This window comes from Benincasa hispida, chromosome 5 (assembly GCF_009727055.1).
Source record: "Benincasa hispida cultivar B227 chromosome 5, ASM972705v1, whole genome shotgun sequence".
Lineage (NCBI taxonomy): Eukaryota > Viridiplantae > Streptophyta > Magnoliopsida > Cucurbitales > Cucurbitaceae > Benincasa > Benincasa hispida.
The window spans coordinates 39687614-39712397 of record NC_052353.1 but is presented as its reverse complement, the minus strand read 5'-3'; the positions used below and the strand labels follow the sequence as shown (position 1 = coordinate 39712397).

The following is a 24784-nucleotide window of genomic DNA, read 5'->3' as shown; positions in this document are numbered from 1 at the left end:
GGAGTGTTTTGAATACTAGAAGTTGATGAAAGTTTCAAGTTTTGTCTGATCATTGAGGTAGTTAGATCATTTGAATAACCTGTAATCTAGCATACTTTAGGGGTTGAGAACAAAATGGTTTCGGGGTTGGGGATAAGTTCTTTTGGTCTTGTAGTTCAACATGGTTCTAGATCCAATGCTTGGATGTTTCTTATCATTTTGATACCAGTGGTGCTTTGATTTCATATTATTTTGATGCTAGAGTTGTCTTGATTTACATCATTTAACTTTTATTTGACCATTTGATTTTAAAGATACCTTGCACTTTTATACTTTCAAGTTCAAAAATGTTTCCCATTAGTTAACCATGTTAATTTATTATATATCAATAAAAATGAGAAAAATTGCATATATTTAAAAAGGTCAAGTTCTCCACATTGATTTTGAAAATTTGCATAAAATTTAATTTAAATTTAACTATATATATATAATGATCCAACTTATAACTGACATCTACCAATGCTATTTGACACGGATAGGTTTATCAATATCTATATATCACTGATAGACATCAATAATGACACTTTCAAGTTAAAAGATGTTTCCCATTAGTTGACCATGTTAATTTATTATACATCAATAATGACAAGAAAATTTTCATATATTTAAAATGGTCAAGTTCTCTATATTGATTTTGAAAATTTGCATAAATTTAACTCTCTCCATCTCTAGATATAATGAACCAATTTATAACTGACATCTATCAGTGCTAGTTGACATTGATAGATGTTTATCAGTATCTATATATCACTGATAGATAATGACATTCTTCTATATATGAAAATAGTTTCAGCAGTTTTATCATTTAAAATAATTACTCTATATATAAAGACTACATCATTTTTTAAAATAAATTTACTCTACTTATAATAATCCCACCATTATTTTTTTTTTATAACTATATTTTAGACATTTTACTTTTTTTCGTTTTAATCTATACTCTAATGTTATCTTAAATTACCAATTGATCCAAAAAATTAAGTTAATGGGTAAAGGTAAATTTAATCTTATATCATCTAACATCCTTTTGTCCTTATATTTTATCTTTTTCACTCCCTCCGACTTTTATCCATTTAAGTTGACGGTAAATTTAATATTATATTAATACTTTGACAAAAAGAAAACATGTGTGTTACCAATTTTGTAAGCAATGGAAATTCTGTTGACCCTTTTTTAATTTCAATTTAGTTATTTTTTATTGTTGTTGGATAAGAAGGCCCCCTATGTTAGAATATGATATTTCTTTATCATCCATTTTTGTTTTTGATACACTTTCCATGACGAGCGATTCCAAGATTAAAACAAGAGTAAAAAAATGTGCTTGTGACAATTTTTTTTGAGTCATGAAAATTACTTTTTGTTGTTGAAATTGTCAATTTGCTATGTTTTAAGGGAAGATTTCGAGTTTTCAGTCTTTGAGGAATTTTGTGAAATCTATATTTTAACTTAAGTTTTGGTTCTTGTTTGATTGTTGAGAAAATTGATGTAAGAATTGGATAAATGGGAGAAAACGAGAGTATCTATACGGAAAAAAAAATTAAAGGTATCTATATGAGTTATTTTAAAGTTGGTTTTTCCCAACTCAATTATAACTTTAAAGAACCTACTCTTTGGACATTGAAGTTTCTTATATTTATGTTTAAGCTTGCTTGGAAATGAGAGAGCTCCTCATTTAGAGTGTTTTTGAAATTGTCATTTTGCTATGTTTTGAAGGGAGCTTTTGAGTTTTCGGTCTTTAAAGAATTTTGTGAGATCTATATTTTAACTTTTTGGTTCTTGTTTGATTGCTGAGAAAATTGATGTAAGAATTGGATAAATGGGAGAAAACAAGAGTATCTATACGAAAAAAAAAATTAGTATCTATATGAGTTATTTTAAAGTTGGTTTTTTCCTAACTCAATATAACTTTAAAGAACTCAACTCTTTGGGCATTAAAGTTTCTTATACTTATGTTTATGCTTGCTCGGAAATAAGAGAGCTCCTCATTTAGAGTGCTAACATTTAAGAAGATAGGAAAATAGTAGAAAAATGGAGGAAGTTTTAGAGATTGAGGAATGAAAGAAAGAGATTAAGAATGTATTGAAAGAAATGAGGAGGAAAAGATGAGGAACGAGAAAGTGTTAGACCATAGATTGAAGTAGAGGAGAGAGAATTAAAGAGGGAGGTGTGATTGGAGTATAGATGAAGAGTTTACGTTCATATACTAATGACAAGCATTTTTTTTATAAAAAAAAAAAAAAAAAAAAAAACTTTTTATTGTCTCAAAAGTTAATGGTTTTGATGCAACATTTGATAGTTCAATGGTGTTTTTGAAATGAGGTATTATATTTTTCAACTCTTCTTGAAAGTTGGAGGGTACGTATGAAAAATTTTGAAATTAGGGGTTTTCGTAAAAAAACTAACCATAAGAAAATTTTTAATTTTGTTTTCTAGTTTTAAAGTATTAATGAAACTTTTGAAGTGATTTTGAAACAAAATACAAAGTTCAAGAATAATTTATAAATTTTAATCTAAAATTACTAAATTAGCGCTAAGAGTACAAATACAAAAATGAAGGTTAAGCATATAACTCGTTCTCTAAAATTTATTGTCACCGTTGCGTACACAAAAAATAATAATAATAATGATTTTGTTAAAAAAAAATAATTGAATAAAAATTGTAGGACAAAATGCACTCTTGAGCTTTAATATTTTAAGGGATTGGATCCCTTCGATTAAATATAATAGGAACGCATGAAGTTCTTGACTTATGTCTTTTAGTAAGGGTGAGTGTCGGTAAAACGGATTGGTTTTCCATGAAAATCATCGTCGAAACCGCCATATTCGGTTTGAAAAGTCTCAAAATCGCACACTTTATTTTGGTTGTATAAACCAACCAGTCTGGTAGGTTTAACCGACCAACTTTTTTTTTCTATATTCTTATTTTTTTTTCCATTTTTTGTTTCATTATCTTTTTTTCCTTTTTTTTTTCACTCTACTCATAATTTTCATGTTCCAATTATTTTAATATATACAAATATCCATTAAATAATACATAATAAATTAGTCATGTAAATTACAAAATCTCAACATAATTTATAATTAATAATAATAGAAAATTATTGAGTATCAAGTAGTGTCCACTATTCAATACAAAATTAGTAAGTGATATCCAGTCCACTATTGTATCCATTGACGTTATAATACTATCCAATCAATATCCCGATAACAATGCACAATCCATTATCCATACAATAAAACTGAATTTAAAAGTTCCAAAACAAATAAACTTAATTCATCCAAATTCAAACGTAATTAGGTAAAGTATCTCTCTTTCAACTTGTCGACGTCTTTTTCTCCATCCATGACAGCTCGAAATCCTATAAAACATACAATTAGAAATAAAAAAAGAAGAATTGAAAATTAAAAATTAAAATCAAAGAATTAAAAAATATTTTGAATACTTTCTTCAAACCTTAAATCTTCTTCCATGTCTTGATTTTGAAGGTCAAGATTGATTGGGTTTGAATTTAACCAATTTTGAGTGCATATAAGAGCTTCCACCACTCTTGGAGCCATTGAGCAACAATTTAAATTAACCACACATCCTCTAATACTAAAAGCTGACTTAAATGCTGCAATAGATATTGAAATGGCCAAAATATCTCTACTAATACGACTAAGAACCATAAATCGATGCTCATTCTGCTTCCACCAATGAAGAATGTCGAAACTACTATTAGCACACTCCACGAGGGATTCCAATAAATATACATCAATCTCTGACTCCCTATCAAAATTTATAGTCTCAGCAATTCGAAATCCACATGTGTAGCCCCAATCCTTTTCCATTACCACTTCCATTTCATCTTCCATGCATAGCTCCAGTTTCAACAGTTATATTTCATTTTTATAAATATGTCTTTCAATATCTATTTTTCATTAACATACATCTTCAGGATATCCCTAGCCATGGTGAATCGAGATGGAATGACAAACTTAGGTTGCTGGGAACATGTTAATTTACTGATAAATCCCTTAAAACCTTTCTTCTCTACAAACTTGAAAGATAATTCATCTACGATTATCATTTTAGCCAAAGCTTCACAACAACTTTCTAACTAAATGATTCACATACAAGTTCTGAAGGACCATCCCCAACACCTTCTTCTTTTAGGTTTGAAAGGTAAGGTATTTTGTGTCGGATCTTTCTTCCTTTGGTATGGGGATTTCTTACAAATATCTAAGTGATTTTCCATCATCCCATTACTATTACGCTTTGAATGACATGCATAAGTAACTCCACAATATTTGTACCTAGCATAAGGATTATTAGGATTACCCTTCAAACGCTCAAAATATTCCCAAACTATGAATGTTTTATTGTTCTTACGCCTTTTTGTTGGATTCTCAGTGACTTCTTCATCTCCATCAACATTGACGATCGTCTCATCGTCTATCTTTTTCGTTGCATTGATAGGTTTTTTCTTTTCTTTTTCCATATTCAACCTACAAAAAAATCATAATATAAACTTTTTAAGTTCTAACTTGAAGGTCGGATTATATTTCAACTATTAACTTTCAGTTGAATATTACAAACATACATGTGTCCACTATTAGATTATAAAAAATTAAAGTAAAAATTGGAAAGAAAAAAAAAAGTCATAACTTTTTAAATTCTAATTGAAATGTTGGATTATATTTCAACTATTAACATTCACTTGATTGTTACAAACATATATGTGTCAACTATTAGATTACCAAAAATTAAAGTAAAAATTGAAAAATTTTTTTTGAAAACTTACAAAAAAAAAAAAAAATGAAAACTTTTTAAATTATAACTTGAAGGTCGGATTATATTTCATCTATTAACATTCACTTGAATGTTACAAACATACATGTGCCCACTTTAGATTATCAAAAATTGGAAAACAAACAAAAACTTACAATAAATATATATATATATATCAAAACTTTTTAAATTCTATTAAAGGCGGATTATATTTCAATTATTAAAATATGTAAACTAAAAAAAAACTACATTAAAAAAATGAAAACTTACAAAAAAAAAAAAAAAAAAAAAAAAAAAAAAAAAAAAAACACACAAATCGTGGCTGCCGCTGCCATGGGAGTAAAGTTGATGTGTTGTGGCCGACACCTGACGGCGTGTGGTGTGCAACTGCGTGGCCGGAGGAGGCGCCGATGAAGATTGCTGTCCGTGTCTGGAGCGGGAGGCCCCTATGAAGATTGAAGAAGAAGATGTGTGCACTTGTTGAAGAAGGTGAAGAAGGTGAAGAAGAAGAACATCAAACATTCAAACAAGGAAGGAAGAACTAGAAAGGAAGATTGAAGAAGAAGAGAAGAAGAAAATGAAAAGACAACTAAACAAGAAAGACCTTTGGACTTTGGACTTCGAGGTTGAGAAATTGGGAAAAGTGAAAAGTAATAACGATTATTTAGTTTGATTTGATATATTAATATTTAATAACATCAACAAATATTTTAAGATATTTGAATTTATTATTTATAATAAAAGTATATTATTATTAATAAATTATAGATGTTATAAAATAAATTCTAATAATTATATAATATTTAATTAATTTGATTGGGGTCGGGCGGTTTGGTCAAATTTTCAGATCGGGGTCGAGTTGGTTTAAAACTAGAATTCAATAAAACCATCCCCGACTAGTTTTTTTGAAAAAACCAGCCTCCAACCCTTCGTTTGGTTAGTTTTGATCATTCAGCTCAGTTTTTCGATCATCCCTATTCACTCCTACCCTTTAGAACCATTTAGATAGGCACGTTTGACATTTTCTTAGCTGTGCCAAAAAGTCATTAGAAAAAAAAAATCTTAACTATTTTTTGCATTTGATAAAACATATTTAAGTTAAATTTGTTAAAATCACTTCTAACATACATTTTAATTTCATGTTGACTCTTTTTAGATTCTCCTAAAATCAAGTAAAATTTTTAATTAATATTTAATTTTCAATTTTATATTTTGAAACAAAGATTTATTTTATATATTTATCTATTTCTCACCTAATCAATTATATTTTCTATTTTTCATGAGTTAAGTGCATCATTAAAAAAAAAAAAAAAAAGAGTATACCATATTTATTTTTTAAATAAAACTATTTTCCTTAATATTTCAAAATTAATCGATTAGAAACAAAATTTATCATGCCAAACAATTATTTAAAATTTTTTAAAAATTGATTATAAGTCTATTTTAGTTATTACATCTAAAATAAGATGTCTTTTGTATTTATTTACTAAACACTCTAATCTACTTTTTAAAGTTTGAGATGAAATTTATTGAATACTATTTTTTTTTTCACAACTGTTTTTTCTAAAAGCACAGATGACAATAATTATTTTAGAAGCTACAACAATTTCAAACAGAGGCATAGTCTAATTCAAATTACTTTATTTTTTATGCAAAAGAAAACTAAAAAAGAAGGGGGAAGTATTGCATAGGTTTCAACGATCATATAAAATAAGATATCTATACAATGGTCTAATATTATCTACTTTACTCTAGACATAAAGTGGACAAAATCAAAAGGTCTCGTACAGATGGAAAATGAATATTATGCCAGTTGAGCTACGCTCTTGTTGGCAAATCATCCTTGGTTAAGTAGATCATTTCCTTCCCTAATTAATTATGTAATGTATGGTTAAATGACTATACTCAAAAGTAGATAGATTAAGATGAGTAAAAAATAACGTCAGCATATTAATGTATAAAATTTTAATAAAATATCAGAATAATAGTGATCCCTACATCTAAAAGGAAAGAACATGATAAGCTCCAAACATTGTAAAAGTGTTTGTGACTTGGTTAATTCAAATCATCCTAATTAGTAAAATATTAAAAAGTTCGTGTAAAATATGATAAACAAAGTTAAATTATAGTTAAAACTAGCTAAAGTTGTATTATAAATTTGGTTTCCAACCAATGGCATTATATAGTCAATACAATAAAATAGATTTTTAGTGACATACTAACAAAAATAGATAGGAGAGAGAAAAAATAGTCATTAAAATCAAAATCACGTATTTTTATTTTTTGGAAAAAAACAGAGTTTTTTAAATTTTTCGAAATTTATGACAATTTTTTCGTATCATTAACTTATGACTGAAAATAATAGTCATTAAACGTGGAAAACCTCTATTTGACAGGAAAAAACAGATTTTTCGAAATTAATGATAAATTTTTCATGACAATTTTTTAGAGTTATGAAAACCTATTTTTGTTGTAGTGAGCCATTTTATTTTCACTTGTCTTTAACAAGATGACGGACTTATAGAATTATATCATTAGTTTTGGTAGAACATTAAAGGTGTTGTATAAATATATTAAGTCTTGATCCAAGAAAAGTAATATATATCTAAGAACAATGGTAACAAATAACAAAATAAGCCTAATTATTTACTAATAGAGCAAAATTCTTAAAGTGGCAAATTAAACTTGTTTTTTCAATTTCAATGTTGTCATCTTCTCCACTGATTTTACCCTTTCACCTTGAGGATTTGCTTGAATTAAATATAGGAAAAAATGTTCTTTTTTTAAAGAAAAGTCATTTTTATTTAACCAATATTTTGATTAAAAAATGTTTAAAATAGTTTGAAAGTGTTTCAAATTCTATTTTAAGTGGTTGTCAAAATACTTCATTTTTTTTTCTAAATTAGCTTATTTTCAAAATTAAATACTTGAAAAGTTAAATCAAACACAACATGTTATTTGGGCCAACACCATGTAGCTGGACTCCTCTGCAATGTATGGGAGAAAGGTTGATTTCATATGGTATTAAGAGGATATTAAGACTAAGAGTCCTGTATTGACTATTTATAAAACTTTTATCAAACCATAAGACTAAATTCTAACTAATGGTGGAAACGGTTCGGTTCGGTGGTCAAACCGAACAGAATCGAATTTTCTAATATGTGAAATCGATCCGAATCGAACCGCATATAGTTACAAATTAGGTTTTGGCATTTAAAAAAAAAAAATCTATGTTATATATTTTTTAATTAAAAAACGGTTCGGTTCGGTTCGGTTCAGTTTTAAATTCGGTTTTGTTCTTTAAATTAAAAATGATTTGGTTTTACTATTTTTATAAATATATAAATATATATATTAGTTAAACACAATTCTGTTCTGTTTCAAATTTGATTTTCGAAATTGAAACCGAACCAAATCGAATTAATTCGATTTCAAAATTTCTTCAAACCGGATCAAACCATATGTTTCGGTTTCACTAAGTTTTCGGTTCAGTTCTTAGAAACGGTTCAATTTTTGCAATTTGAATGACCACCCCTAATTCTGACTCTCTTTTGAAAATGTCGCGTGCCAATCTAATGTTTATGTCAGTTTTGTGTTGTAGGAACAGATGGTCATCGCTGGATCATTTTGGATGGATTCGAGAGCATGGTACGAAGATGAAGTGGTGACATACTTAGTGGTGTTGTAGCACATTTGGGAGGTGCGTAATCGTGATGTCTTTTGAGAGAATGGTGGTACATCGGGGATCCTGACTAATTTGATCATGAGGTTCCTCTTGGAGTATTAGAGCACAACTAGTATAGAGACACAAGTGATTGTGGGTTGGCGAGACTTAGTGAGAAGGGAGGAGGCAACTGATAGCAAACGAGGTGTGTGAGTTTGCCCTCCCGGATTGGTGGATGACTTTGTCTTGTGATGCTTCTTAGGATGTAAAGGTGGTATTGGTTGAGTGCTTCGAGATCATATGAGTGAGTTTTGGACAATGAAGAGGAATGCAGTTCGAAATTTTAAGGTTTGTACATTTGTCGATCTAAAAATTTGGTAATTGGTGGTATAACTTGTTTTACAAATAGGGCAGAGGCTCATTGTTGATTGGGTGACTTTCCTAATTGACTTTGTAGCTTGGTTGAAGTGGATCTAGCCTCAATGTCTTTGTAATTTATTATCATTGGCTCTTAAAAAAAAATCTAATTTTCTCAACCTAATTTATAATTTAACTTAAATAAATATGAGCCAAACAAAATAATATAAAATCTCTTGTGTGTTAGGCGTAGGATGTACATGGATTGGGTTGAATTGAGGGTATTTTTTGGACCAATCTAAAATTTGGATTGGTTTGATTGGCAACCCACCCAAATAAAGTTTCCAACTTAACCCTTAAAATTCGGGTTGAATTGAGTTGGATATGTCGGGTTATAACTTATTTTTTATTTTTAATGAAAAATATATAAATTTATATACAATACGTGACTAATAACTAAAATCTCATAAAATTAAGATATTAAATATCAAATATCTATGTATTGTAAACTTTAAACAAAGACAATATCATAACAATTTTAAAAGAAAAATATTATAAATTCAAAAATTAATCAATACAAAGAAATAAAACTTTATATAAATAGGAATATATATATATATATATATATAATTCGGATTGGGTTGGATCAACCAAATATTTTTTAGCCAACCCACGATCCAATACAACCAATAAAAATAGAAAAATTCAACAAAACCAATCTAACGGATTGGATAGTCCGAATTGTTTGGATTGTGGTGTTCTTAGCTTCGCATGCACACAAAATATAACAGAAGGGATTAATAAGTCGGCTTCTTTTTTCCTCCACCAGAAAAAGCCAAAACACGTATTTCCTTTCAACAAACCATTCATCATTTAACACCCAACCACCGTGACGACGGAATATAAAAACCCACCACCACCACCACAACCATCCGCATCCCAAAATCATGGCGACTACGACCGATCCAGATCCGATCCACACAAATCCAACTCTCAATCCACCGCCAAACAAGCAGATCTTCATCCTCTCCGGGCAGAGCAACATGGCGGGACGCGGCGGGGTCTTAAAGAAGCTCCACCGGTGGGACGGCGTGGTTCCACCAGAAGCAAAGCCGCACCCGTCGATATTCCGGCTGAGCGCGAAGAAACATTGGGAGGCGGCGCGTGAGCCACTCCACGCGGACATCGACACAAAGAAGACGTGCGGGGTGGGGCCGGGGATGGTGTTTGCGAACGGAGTGAGAGAGAGTGTGGGGGCGGTGGCGGTGGCGGTGGTACCGTGCGCCGTCGGAGGAACGGCGATCAGAGAGTGGGCGCGTGGGGAGAAGCTGTATGAGGAAATGGTGAAGAGGGCGAGATATAGCGTGAAGGACGGCGGGGAAATTAGGGCGATTTTGTGGTTTCAAGGAGAAAGTGACACCTCTACTGAACATGATGCTGATGCGTATCAGTGGAATATGGAAAAGTTTGTTGCTAATGTGCGCCGGGATTTGGCTTTGCCTTCTCTCCCTATCATTCAGGTCACATTTTTATCACACTCAAATATTACATTTTAGTTTTCCCCCCTTAAATTTTAACAAATTTTAATATTTTACCATTTTATATTTAATGTTTGAGTTTTGTTTAAACGTTGTTTGATTTTAAAATTTATATTTTTATCCTTGTTTTTCCGTTGAAATTTCAATTTTTGCATTAATGTATATTGATTAATTAAAAGTTATTAAATAAAATTTAAAATTAATTTAAATAGTGATGTACAATATAATAAAATTTAACTCATAATTTTTTTAAAAAAATCAAATTAATTAATACATGTTATTTATGGGGCATTTGACCCCCAAGTTTGGGTTAGGTTGGGTGGGTAAAGAAAACCTACTCACCCTTTGGTTCACAAATTATTAAAAAGGTTTATTACCTCGTTATTTGTGTTAATTCACATTTCTCATTTCGTTATTCGCATCAATTCTTCCAATTACTCTTCTCCTATAATAATTACCAACCCAATTCAAGCGCGTCAAACGCCCCCTTAGTGTATTCTCGTAACGATAATTTTTTTAAAAGTGTTTTTCTTCAATTTTAGAGATTTTACGTAAATTTTGGAATGATCAACTTATTTATAAATATAACCGAATGTCATTATTTATCAGTGATAGACCACATTAGCCATCTATCAGTATAAGTGATAAATATCTATAGCATTTTATCGTGATCTATCATTGATAGACAATGACATTTTATTATATTTGAAAATATTTTCAACAATTTTATTATTTAAAATAATTATTCGTAAACTTTTGTATTTCCTATTTTCCTTTCTTTTTTTTGTTCACACGGTAAAAGTGAAAGCTTTTACTTTTGTTCACACGGCTAGTATGTATGAAAGTGATGCATACCTAGAGGGGACTAGGGCGTATGAAAGAGGTGCACACTCAATGTGATGTATATATGAAGGAGGTGTATATATAACCATGTGCATGAAAAAGGTACACATCCCTACTTTTATAGAGAAGACCTGGGGTGTACGAAAGTGATGCATTCTTAGAGAGTTCAATGTATATGAAAGAGATATACATTGGACCTGATGTGTGTGAAAGTGACACACGTCTAGGAGAAAGGTAAAACGTAAAAGCGTCACTCAAGTAAGAGAAATCTTTAGGTCCTACTAGTATAGAGTTTCAGTTCAAATTGCATTTATTGGACATAAATGATTAGCCTGATCCCAGTAGTGGGGTTAATTGCTGAGTATCTTATATTCAATCTTTCTCATGTAAGGAAATAACATGTCGACAAATGATAAGCGAAATCTGTGATTAAGCCAGTGGGACCAGTCATATTTTTTCGCTCATGTTTTCAAGATTTTATATTTCAAAATTTTTAGTCTTGATGTTTGGACTCGAAATTTTAGTATTTGTGCTTTTGGACTTTTTAAAAGATTTTTTTAGTTTTGTTTCATGGTTTTAAGGGTACCTTGTTAAATGAAATTCAATTATTTACTTTTATTAAAATTATTTATTTCATAGTATTTATTTGGTTTTTACCAAATCATGGAAAAATGTTGATTTGAAAGGTATACATGCATGTAATAACGACCTAGTATAAGTCCTAAGGAGCCGAGTCATTACATTGTATCAGACCATCAAAGAAAGAAGTTTGACAAGAAAGCAACCAAATGTATCTTTGTTGGATATGATAACCAAATAAAAGGGTGGAGATACGTTGATCCTATCAGTGGACGATGATGAAGGAACACTTATCAAAAAAATCTTTGAGCTGAAGCAAGATCGTTCCAAACTCATTGTGACAGAATTATCACATTCATAATCAAACAGACTAGTTATGCACTTAACAACAAATTACAACATGCTTTAAACTTTAAACAACAAAGAGAACAAGATACATACCAGTTGAAGAACTCTTTTTCGCCTTTCAATCTTGCTCCCGTCAAGGAAGCAAATCTCGCTGTCGCTGGGATCGTCCAAGCTATCGTCCACCAAATCTTGTTGTCGTCCACCCACGAACGGACTACTCACGAACAAGGCAGCAGGGAAGACACCACCACTCGGAACCCTTGGTATTCTTAGAGTGAGAATCCAGGAGGTGTGGGTTCTGTTGGATTTGATAGAGGGAAGGAGGAAGGAACGATCGTTTACCATGACCAAGCAAGTGGGAGATATCAGGTGTCTATCGTATAGACGGATGCTTGATCGTTTAGGTAAAGGTACGTGATCGTGTAGTAAAACGGGCTTGATCGTATAGACGATCATTTAGTAAAACGCTCGTGCGCGCGATCGCGTAGAAAAAGCTAGACGATCGTTTAGGTAATTCTATGCGATCATTTAGGAAATGTGTGCGTGTACACGATCGTTTAGAAACTTTGAGCTATCGTGTATGCTCTCGGTTTGCCATGCGATATGTAGTGTACTCAATCGGTGAGCGAATGTCTGATCCTTTGCAAAATGAAAACAATTTTCATTTTATCCTTCAGTTACAAAAAATGAATGCAACCTCCTATTAACTTATTTGGTTACGGAGAAAAAATCGGGCAACAATTATCCCATAATCGTTTAATTAAAAAAATAAATATAATCATATTATATTTATAACCTATGGTTTAATATCACATCATATGCAATATATGAACTAGTCATTTTCTCCTTTACTAGATATAAATCATATTTATATCATTTTTCTCTAATTATTGTATCTCATAATTATGTCAACTATATCATATATAATTGACTAGTTTAATCATATCATATATAATTGAACACTCTCTTATCAATTTGAACACTTCAAACTGACCCAAAAACTGATTCTCAACTTGAATCCATTGAGCTACCAAAGGGACCTTATGGACCTATGGCTCGAAGCTCCAACGGTACGTGAATAGCTGACTAAACTCTTTAGCCACGAGATCCACCATTCGTTAACTGCCACACATTCTACTAAAGACTGACAGCTGCGCTCTTCTCACCACAGATATATTTCTGTGTCCATCGGATATAACCAATTAACAGTATGATAACCCTTCACAGATGCTCGTAAGTACAGTTGAGCCAATTTATCGTTTTGCCTCTATAATCACATCTAACTCTTTAAGTACTAATGATCCCTCTAATGAACAATATAACATAGTCTTACTATGTGTGGACACCTCTTGGGCCATGAGAAGGTGTGTGGCGCCACACTGTTCAAGTCCCGGAATCAGCCCTTAAGGGAGCAATCTATCTACTTACCTCTGCTTCGAGGAAGGAGTGCATTCCATCTTGTGTAGCTGAGTTCCCAGCTCCCAAATCAGATGAATCCCCAAAGTGGTAGGTTTAAGTCAGTGATCTGGCCACTCGCACTCATGCAAATCAAAAGACCACCCTCAAAGGCAGAAGTTCCCAACTCACTCAAGATTGAGGTCATGTTACCTATGGTTATTCTAGTGAAGTGAAGTCTCTGTCATAAACGGCGTTATATAACGAGACTATAACACTTCGTGGTCCGGTCTTATACAAACTCCTTTGTATAGGATGCCCCGCTCGCATGTCTCCACAAGAATGATCAGGATTAGACCATCTGTAGCAAGTCACAACACTTGTAACTATTCTACAAAGCGGGTCGTATCCGTAGCGTTACCAGAATAAGGTTTCTCTCTTATGTCCATATACTACAGACCATTTTGGTTATCACTTAAGACATGATCCACCTGTATGTCTCCATATAAATGCTTAAGTTACAACGAAAATCAGGGATCTTAGTTTATTGGTTCGTGGTAAAACAATTAAAACATCCAATGTTCCATAGACAAAAGTGAAGAAAATATCATATATTATTACATCACAAGTGTTTGTTCAATACTATGTTTACAAACTACAGGACCCAACGAGAGTTTAGGACATCATCCCCAACAGATGATATACATCAATGAATGTCATATTTGTTGAAGGGGCACTCGAATTAGAAAAGACACCCAAAGATGAGAAGTCTTTCAAAGAAGAACCAAAAGAATAAATAAGTGAAGTTCAACGAGCTCTAATAGAAAGAGAAGAAGAAAACGACGAAGACAAAGAAGAGCAATTAAGAATACAAAGTCTTTGACAAAGTGGACTACATAATTAAGAGCCACAATTACGGAGATCAACAAGACTAAGAAAACCTAACTCCAGGTAAATGAATGCAATATTAGCAACATTTGAGGAGCCAACAACATATGAAGAAACGTAAAAGAATGTCCACTGGAGAAAAGCCATGGAAGAAGAAATTTATACATTAAGAAAGAATTGAACATGGGACTTGGTGCGGAAGCCTAAAGATGTTAAATCCATATTTTGTAAATAGGTCTACAAAATTAAAACTTGAGCAGATGGGACGGTAGAGAAATACAAAGCTCGATTGGTAACTCTTTCTCAACAATATGACTTGGACTATGATGAGACGTTCAATCTTGTAGCAAAGCTCACCACTGTTTGAGTCTTATTAGCACTTGTTGCTAGTAAGGGATGAAAGTTGTGACAGATGGATGTTAAGAACGCTTTCTTAAATGGAGAGCTAGATTGAGAAATATATATGGAGCAACCAAAAGGTTTTGAGGATGAAGCTTATCATGACTACGTATGCAAACTGAAAAAGGCTTTATATGGTTTAAAGCAAGCTCCAAGAACCTGGTATAGGAAAATTGCAGAGTTTCTAGATGAAAGTAGCTTTGCATTAGCTCCAACAGATTCCAGCTTATTTGTCAAAGCTCAAGGCTCAAATGTCACAATCATATTAGTCTATGTGGATGATCTAATCATAATAGGAGACCACATAGACGAAGTTCGACAAATAAAGAAAAATCTAATAATCCGATTTGAAATGAAAGAGCTTGGAGAACTAAAACATTTCCTTAGACTAGAGGCGGGACACTAAAAAAAAGATTGTTTCTTCAATAAAAAAAGTATGTAAAAGATCTTTTATAGAAGTAACATCAATAGAGGTTAACAAAACGTTCTGCATATATGAAGGAAAAGATCTTGCAGACTCAACGATATATCGTCAATTGGTAGGTAGTTTAATCTACCTTATCTTAACAAGACCTGATATCTCATATTCCGTCGAAGTTGTAAGTTGTTATATATAGAATCCGAATAAGCCTCATCTTGAAGTAGTTCAAAGAATTTTAAGATATTTAAGAGGAACAAGTGAATATGGTCTTTTTTATAAGAAAGGGGAGGAATGCAAGTTAGAAGGCTTATGTGATGTTGATTATGTAGGAGATCATGATACACGACGAGCAACTACTGGTTACTTGTTCAAACTTGGTCGTGGAGTAGTTTCTTGGTATAGCAAGAGGCAAGCAACAATTGCATTGTCTACCACAGAAGTAGAGTATAGAGCAACAACCATGGCAACACAAGAGAATATGTGGATAAAGCAACTAATGAAGGATTAACACCAGTGACTTTATACTGCGACAACTAATTTGCAGTTCGCTTAGCTGAGAATCCTGTATTCCATGTAAAGACCAAGCATGTGGAGGTACATTGTCACTTCATTAGAGAAGGTACTTCAAGAAGAAATTGAGATGAAGCCAATAAAGATAGAAGATCAAATTGCATATATTTTCACAAAAGGACTACCGGCAAACAAACATGCAAAGTTTTGACAGTAGCTCGGGATGATTGAACGACCTAGAATAGTTAGTGTTGAGGGGGAGTATTAAAATATATAACAACACTAACTAGTCTACAAGGTTGTTGGAGTATCTCCCATATGACATAAATATGTAAATGAGTTTTTCTAGGACTATGTTGTAGTATGAATAAATATCTCAAAGGAAAAATCTAGAAATATTCTAGAACAACTTTAGATAAGAATAAACCAAGAAATATCTAGATATTTAGGATCCAAGAATAATCTAGAGAGATCTTTTTGCTTGGGCTCCAAGGATCTCATGCCTATAAATAAGAGGTGTAGCTCCATTTGTAAGCCAAGCAAAGCTAGAGAGCTAGTGTAGAAAAGTGAGTGAGTGTCTTGAGAGTGAAAGAGTAATTTCTAAGTGTTCATCCTTGTGTATTTCTAAATAAAAGTTTCTTTCTTCAAAAGAGATCGTTTCTCCTCCTTTTGTATCAATTTCTCCAACACATTATAAGAGATGGTTAACCTACTGGGGTTATTTTCCTACCAGTTCAAATTCTCATATGCCCTAGTTGAATTCATAATTTTTTTTACTAAAAAAGAAAGGAGGAAGAAGAAGAAAAATCTAAGTTACTACTCTTCCAAGTAGCTACACATCTTCCTTTTTCGACAATTGAAGATACTACACACTTTAAAGTTAAAATACTATGTTCTTCTTGTACTCTCGAATATTTAACATCTTTTTAGTAACTATTTGGTTTTTTTAAAATTGAACTTATTTCTTTCAAATTTTTTACAATGGTTTTTATCTTTCTTAAGTATGAGTTGAATTCTTAGCCAAATTTAAAAAATAAAAAGAAATTTTTAAAATTTACTTAACAATTTTGTTTTTAATTTTTAGTTTTTGAAAATAAAGTCTATTTTCTTCCAATTTCTCATAATGTTTTACATTTTTCTTAATTAAAAAAGTTGAATTTTTAGTTAAATTCTAAAAACAAAAACAACTTTTTAAAAACTACAGCCTGTTTAATAACTATTTGGTTTTTGGTTTTTGGTTTTTAAAAATCGAGTCTATTTCCTTTCAATTTCTTATCATGCTTTGCATATTTTTTAAGTAAAAGATTGAATTCTTAGTCAAATTCCAAAAACAAAAACAATTTTAATATATATATTTTTTTAGTTTTCATAACTTAGCTTGGTTTTTTAAAATATTGGCAATATATATATATATATAATAACAAAGTTAGAAATTTTAAAGTGGAAATGGTGTTCATAGGTTTTTTTTTTAGAAAAATAAATGATTGCTAAATGGGACCTAATTTTTTTAATGTTCAAAACTTGGCTTAGTTTTTTTAAAACAACGGTAAAAAGTAGGTGATAAAGCAAAAAAAAATTAGAGGTAGAAAGATTGTTTATAGGTTTAGTTTTCAAAAACTAAAACTAAAAAAACAAAAAAATCAAATAGTTACCAAAGAGGACTTTAGTTATCAAAACTTGATTTAGTTTTTGAAAGTATTGGTAGAAAGGAGATAACAAAAGTAAGAAATTAGAGGTGGATGAAGTATTTATAAGCTTAATTTTCAAATATTGAAAACCAAAAACCAAATAGTTACCGAATAGGATCTAAACATTTAGATTTTCACCCATTCATGTGATGTTACCTATTTATATTTGGATTTTCAGTCGTCTGAAATCCACCCCCCCCTTTTTTTTATATATATATAAGAGTTTTTTCTAATGGATCGTAGTTTTTTTTAATTATTTAGCCACATAAATTCTTGTGTTTTATATTTTTATTGTTTTCTTCTAACTTCTCATTTTTTTTATTCCTGTCATGGTAGATATAGATTTTTCTTTTCCAAAATATAAATGTCACAACAAATCAAATTGTAATCTAAAAATGCTACAGTTCATCAATGTCAATTGAAATATGACATCAAAAGACATGTTTAATTATAGACATAGAAATATCAATTTTTAAAAATGTGTAGTGTGAAAATGGAAACAGGTAGCACTTGCATCAGGATTCAAGTACATTGAAAAAGTGAGGGAGGCTCAATTGGGGATGAAAGTGGAGAATTTGGTGTGTGTTGATGCAAAGGGATTGGAACTCCAAGAAGACAACCTCCATCTCACAACAAATGCTCAGGTCATTCTAGGTCAAATGCTGGCTGATGCCTATCTCACCCACTTTGCTGCACCACTTTCGAATGGATGTCCTAGTTCCATTTAATAATTATTTGGTTTTTATTTTTTTGTGTTTTCAAAAGTTAAGCTTATATTACTTTCACGTTGGAATTGTTTTTCCTCTTCTTTCTGTTTTCTACTTTTTATAGATGCTTTCAAAATTCAAGCCAAGTTTTGAAAACTAAAAAATAAAACAAGATTTGGTTAAGAATTCAAATATTTTTTTTTAAAAAATAGAAAGCATCGCAAATGGTAGTAAACAAATGCAAATTTCGAAAACTAAAAAACTAAAAATAAAAAATCAAATGGTTATTAACGGTATTTTTATGCAGCCACCTTTCTACTCCAAGATTATCCCTCAGTTTGTTTGTCTTGTTTTTGTGGATGTGGTTTCTTTGTTGGAATCATATTTGTGTTTTTGTAATCATATATGTAATGTATGTATTACCCTCTTTGATTATTTTGTGTTTACATTTAGAGGGGGTTCTCATGGTTTGGTATTTTGTTTGGCAGTTGTGTGGTAATGAAGTGATTATATTAAAGTGTGACCCTGAAATTAGTGTAAACTATAAATTATAGACATGCTTCATCAAATAATGTAGAAAGTATTACAAAGTATCAAATTCACAAGACTCGTTTATATGCTCTTAAGGGATGATGATTAAAAGGCAACATGCTTAATCAAATAATTTAAGAATGTACGTATTTCAAAGTATCAAACTCATAAACACTTGTTTTTATATGCTCTTAAGGGATAATTATTAAATTTAAAGGCAACAAAAATAAGATTCTGTGCATATGTATATAGATATATTATAAAATTGAAAGTTCAAGGACCTACTTAACATTTATAATGTTCAAGGACCTTTAAGTGCGAAATTGAAAGTTAGTAATCTATTAATGTGTTGGAAAGTTCACAAGAGTATTTGGGGATTGACTTAGGTTGCGTTGAGTTGAGTTAAAAACCCTACTCAATGTTTAGCCATTGGTGTGAAATAATTCAAATTCCATTGACTTCAATAATGTTCACTATTAAAGTTTGCACATCTATGGAGGAACTCCATTTTCTTCTCTTTTTTTCTCCATCCCTCTAATGAGTCTAATAATTCCACTTGCCATCCACCACTATTGACCAACTCTGGAAACAATCATCATTAGTGACATGCTTCGACGATCACCTCCAATGCCCAACTCTAGCAAACAACCATCGTTGGTGACTACAACCGCCTCACTTCGATGACATGCTTCAATGATCACCTTTGACTGTCCAACTCTTACAACTACCTCCATTGACTACCTTCAATGAGGATCACCTCCGACATCCAACTCTGCACAATTACCACCTTCAACGGTCAACTTCTTCAATCACTTACGGTAATCAACTCCGAACATCGACTCCATCAATTATCTCCAATGACTAACACTAATGACCAACTCAGTCAATCATATACTCATACAAACAAAAAAATAAAAACAAAAAAACTTGGCAGGTGAAAGTATTTTTAAATACAATATTGAAATGATTAATTCATAATGTTTACTAGTTGTCTTATATAATAATTTAACATTAATAAAAATACTTTGAACATATAGTCAAAGCAAACAAACTTTGTGAATAAAATTACCTTTGAGAAAATATAACCAAATGCATTTGTAATTTTATTTTAAATAGTTTCTATAAAAGGTGTTTAAATACGCATAAATTTCTAAAAAATTTCATCGCATGTTCGTTCTCATATCCCTTGTTAGGGACAAAGACCTCGTGGAAATCAAATATTAACTGGGGAGGAAATAACATTGCAAGAGTTTGACCACCTGCTCTGATACAATCTTTAAAATGATTCAAAATTAGCTGAGGATGATCACAAATGAAGTGGAATTTCATTAATTTCATTAATCAAGTGATCAAGCATAATAACATTTTATAGAAGATACACTATGTAAAGCCAAATAAACAAACTATTCAATTGATTATCAAATAATCTAACAGAAAATTAATCAGTTGATAACAAAATTTAAATAAACACAACTAGCTTAATGAGCTCACTTAATACCACTCTCTCCCCTTCAAGCCTATATGGTGAGAAGCACACACATTGAGCTTGTCCCTTAAAGGAAGAAACTTTGCAGTAGAAAGGATTTTTGTAAGAACATCTGCAATTTGGCATGGACTGGAAGATGTTGCACTCGAACTTGCTTCTGATGTACAAGACCCCTCACAAAGTAAATATCGATTTCAACATGTTTCATACGAGAGTGAAGAATTGAATTAACACTTAAATGCACATCATTTAAGTTGTCACACCATAGTATAGGAGATTGACATAATCGAATATGTAACTCAATGAACAAGGAATGCAACCAGATCAATTTTGACGACACAAGTGCTAAACTTATGTACTCAGCTTTTGTGCTAGATCTTAATATTACAGATTGCTTATTTGATGCCCATTGTATCAAATTACCTCTAAAAAGACACATACTTCTGAGGTTGATTTTTTTTCATTTGGCTGAAGCCTAATCCGCATCAGCAAAGCCATGAATATTTAGATCATTTGGCTTCTTAAACAACAAACCATGATCAAGAGTCCCTGTCAAATATCTAAGAATTCTTTTTACAGTTTGTCAATAAAAATTGTTTGGAGAATGCATAAATGACATACTTTGTTGACACTATATGCAATTTATGGTCTTGTTGGAGTTAAATACTATAAAGCTCCCACTATACTCCTGTATAATCAAACATCATCAAATTTTTTTCAATGATAAGTAGATAGAACATAACCGTTAACCATAGGAGTAGTGATAGACTTAGCATCTTGCATTTTTGCCTTATACAACAGATCAGATACATACTTCTTTTGTGAAAGAAACAAACAACCATCAGCTAAGTATGAAACTTCATTACCCAAGAAGTAGTTTAACAATCCAAGATCTTTAAGAAAAAATTGATTATTTAAATCAACAATTAGCTTATCAACCATCTGTGAAGAACTACTAGTGATGATAATATCATATACATAGACTAGAATATAACAAACCATGTCATTTTTATGATAAATCAGAAGAGATAGATAAGCTTTCGAGTTGACAAACCCCAGTGAATGTAAAAACGGGGTCAATCTAACAAACTATGCTCGTGGAGCTTGCTTCAAACTATACAATGCTTTCTTCAATTTACAAACCATTGTAGAAGCAGACGAATCAACCATCCCTGGTGGTTGAGTCATACACACTTCATCTTCTAACAATCCATGAAGGAATGCATTATTGATATCCACCTGTCTCAGTTTTCAACCATGATATAAAGCAAGTGTAAACAGAATTTTAATGGTCATAGTGATAACTTGTAGAAATAAAAGTTATTCTACTCTTTTATTGAGAACAATTAAGAATAAGAAAGATCAAAGGAAAATGTGTTAAGTTGACAAAGAATTATCGTGAATAATTATACTTTGCGATCATGAGATTACAAAACTAAAAATCCTTGAAAAAGTATGAAATATGTCACTTTTGAACACAGGATGAATGAAAAAGAGCAAAAAAAGCGACAGCCGAAAATGTATATATGGATACCAACTTGCAATACATAGCGCCATGCGATGATACAAAACACGACAAAAAAAAAAAAAAAAAAACGAAAAATGCGTCAACGATGGAAGTCAAGTAAACAGAACAAGTTGGTAGTCGATGTGATAGGTTCATTACACCACTAGTGGATCTTTGACGTGTAGCAGGTGGTAGTAGAGCATGAAATTTAATGCGAGGCGTTCAATCATCACTAGAAAGAGGCGATGATCTTCACCTTTTGATGCCTATAAATGGTCCACCCAAGAAGTTGAAGGTAGCTTCATCCATCGAGAGAGGAGAAGTTATGTCAAAATTCCGCCCTAATCTTCCATAACCACTGTTCCTCCAAGCTTCTCGGTGAGAATTTTGAGTGAAAGCTCGATAATTGTTGGGGAGAAAGAGGGAAGTTCTTCAGTGAAGAAAATCGATCACGAGGATTTCCATGAGCAGCGGAAAAAATCATTCCAAATTACAATCATGTATGAACATTACAATTACATTCGTAAACAGAAACAAACGGTTATGCAATCAATACAGAAATTACAACATGATACAACAAAGAATCAAGGAGAAACTCTACGCACGTTGGTAGACTCATCGCCAATGCTCCTTGATCACGACCGCTCGAACACAGCAACNATACAACAAAGAATCAAGGAGAAACTCTACGCACGTTGGTAGACTCATCGCCAATGCTCCTTGATCACGACCGCTCGAACACAGCAACCTCGAACGTTCGTCCAACACGATCGCTATATAGCACGAACACCACGCACTCGTCCTCAGCGATCGCCTCGGTCATGAACACCCCAACAACACGAACGACCTCCACAGAACCTCAACGATGTCGAGTTGATTCACCTCTTTTATCGATGTCGAATTCATGAAAATGTGTAAATTTCGATGAAAATTTCGATATAAGGATGGAAATGTAATACCATGCATAGAAGAATTTTTTAATTCTTTTACTACTATAATTTTAGTACATTTTTATTTTGGCTTGTTGATTGTTAACTTAAATACGTGCAACTTTTGCTAATAGAATACGATTCAAATACGCAATATTCAGCCAAGATGGTTATATATTTAATTGGTAGACATCCCTTCGAGAAAATTAAAAATATATTGTACTTTTAAAAACAATTTAGAAAAATATGGTACTTTTCAAACTATTTAGAAAAATATTGTTGTTTTTTTTAATAGGTCGAGGGTAGGTCAAATTTTGAACCCTCGACCTTACCATTATTTTTTTTCTTTTTAATTATTTAGACATTCGACATTCTTCTTTCTTTCTTTCTTTTTTTTTTTTTAAAAAAAAATTCCATTTTATAAAAACAATTTCTAAAAATATTATTTTATTTAAACTCTAAAAAGAATAAATTAAAAAAATAATAATATCTCATAAAAATAAAAAAAAGTGTAAATTAAAATATCTCATTTATATAAAAATAATTACAAAAATCAATGTGTCCGACAAGGCAGACGTTGTCGATTTCGAGCTGGTTGTCGTCGTCGACTTCAAACGTGAAGTTGCTCGGGTTCTTCTTAATGTTGCTCTGGTACCTCTGCAGGCGCTTCATAATATAAATATTCATTATGCTCTCCATGACCCCGACCATATCCATGCATGTATGAAGACGAAGGACCAGCCTTTGAGTCATAATATCTTGAACCAAATGCTGGCATCATCATCATCGGACTAACATAATCAGTTTGACTCTGCGTCTGCATCATAGGGGCAACTCTTCCACACTATGGGCAACCTCATCAAACTCATCCTCTTCCCAAACAGGTCCTCTACGTCTAGGAGCTAGTGGAGAAACAATAGGTATATCGCATATATAATGTATTTCCTCCATATAGCTTTGGTTGTCACTACATATAGCAAGAACCTGGTTCGGATCATTTGCAACCTCACGTAGTCTACGGTTGTTCGATCTCTGTGAATTATAAAACAATTAGATAATATTTAAAATAAATTTAAATTAAAAATAATTAGATAATATTCATTCATTTACCAGATGACCCACAGCTGCTCCCAGACGAGTGACGTAGCATCTTGTGATATTATTATACCAATGAATATATTCTTGAGTGACATCCCTGTCAAACTGTTCAAGAGAAACTCCCACTGCAATAAACCTTGCACGATAGTGCCATCGCACTATCAAATATGCAACTTTTTCGGACCAATCTCCAATCCTTAAATCAATATCGTGGGTTCAGTATTACAAGGCGATGGGACACTCACCAATGTGAAAACATATGAGAGGACTCATCGTCCGCCATATGTTATGACCATTCGTACAAAAATTAGGCAAATTATACATAATAATTTTGTACGGCTCCCAAATAACCTGAAACACAAAATATTATATTAGAGAATATTAAAGACAAATACAATAAAAATGTGTATAAAATAATCAATTAGGTTCAGTGTAATGTACCTGAGAGAAGCTCGAGCAAAGACTAGATTATCAGGTTGACTATCATGCGATACACGTGATTGATGGATACTGTCGTACAAACATCGGGATCAACAGGTCTTGGGTTTAAAGCCATGATCTGAAAAAAAAAAAATATTTTATGTCTTAATTAAAAAAATCTTTGTTTCTCAATTAGAAGAAATATGTACAACTTAATTAACTTAATTAAATAATGTACCACTTAATAAATAAGAATAATGTACAACTTAATTAAAAAAATAATGTACAACTTAATTAAAAGAATAATGTACAACTTAATTAAAAGAATAATGTACAACTTTATAAATTATATAAAAATTTGAATATACAATAAAAGTATCTACACTTAATTAAATAAACATGATAAAAGAAGTATTTATTTTCTCAATTAAAAGAATAATGTATAACTTTATAGATTACAATAAAAAATTGAATATACAATAAATTATTATAAAAAAATTGAATGTACAATAAATATAATAAAAAATTGAATATACAATAAATGAATATATAATAAAAAAATATTTAAATATTAAAATTATATGGTTATATGTATTTAAATATTAAATTATATGTTTTTTGTGTGAGTATTTTTTTTTTTTTTTTTTTTTTTTTTTTTTGTAGGAT

General features: G+C 31.4%; 1 protein-coding gene across 1 annotated transcript; it reads left to right on the top strand.

Moving 5' to 3' along the window:
- The first annotated feature begins 9559 nt into the window (after positions 1-9559).
- LOC120078124 (probable carbohydrate esterase At4g34215) lies at positions 9560-18773 on the top strand. Its single transcript, XM_039032343.1, has 2 exons — positions 9560-10351; positions 17944-18773. The coding sequence occupies exons 1-2, from the start codon at positions 9779-9781 to the stop codon at positions 18166-18168; spliced, it is 798 nt and encodes a 265-aa protein (XP_038888271.1). The 5' UTR covers positions 9560-9778; the 3' UTR covers positions 18169-18773.
- Positions 18774-24784: the final 6011 nt, after the last annotated feature.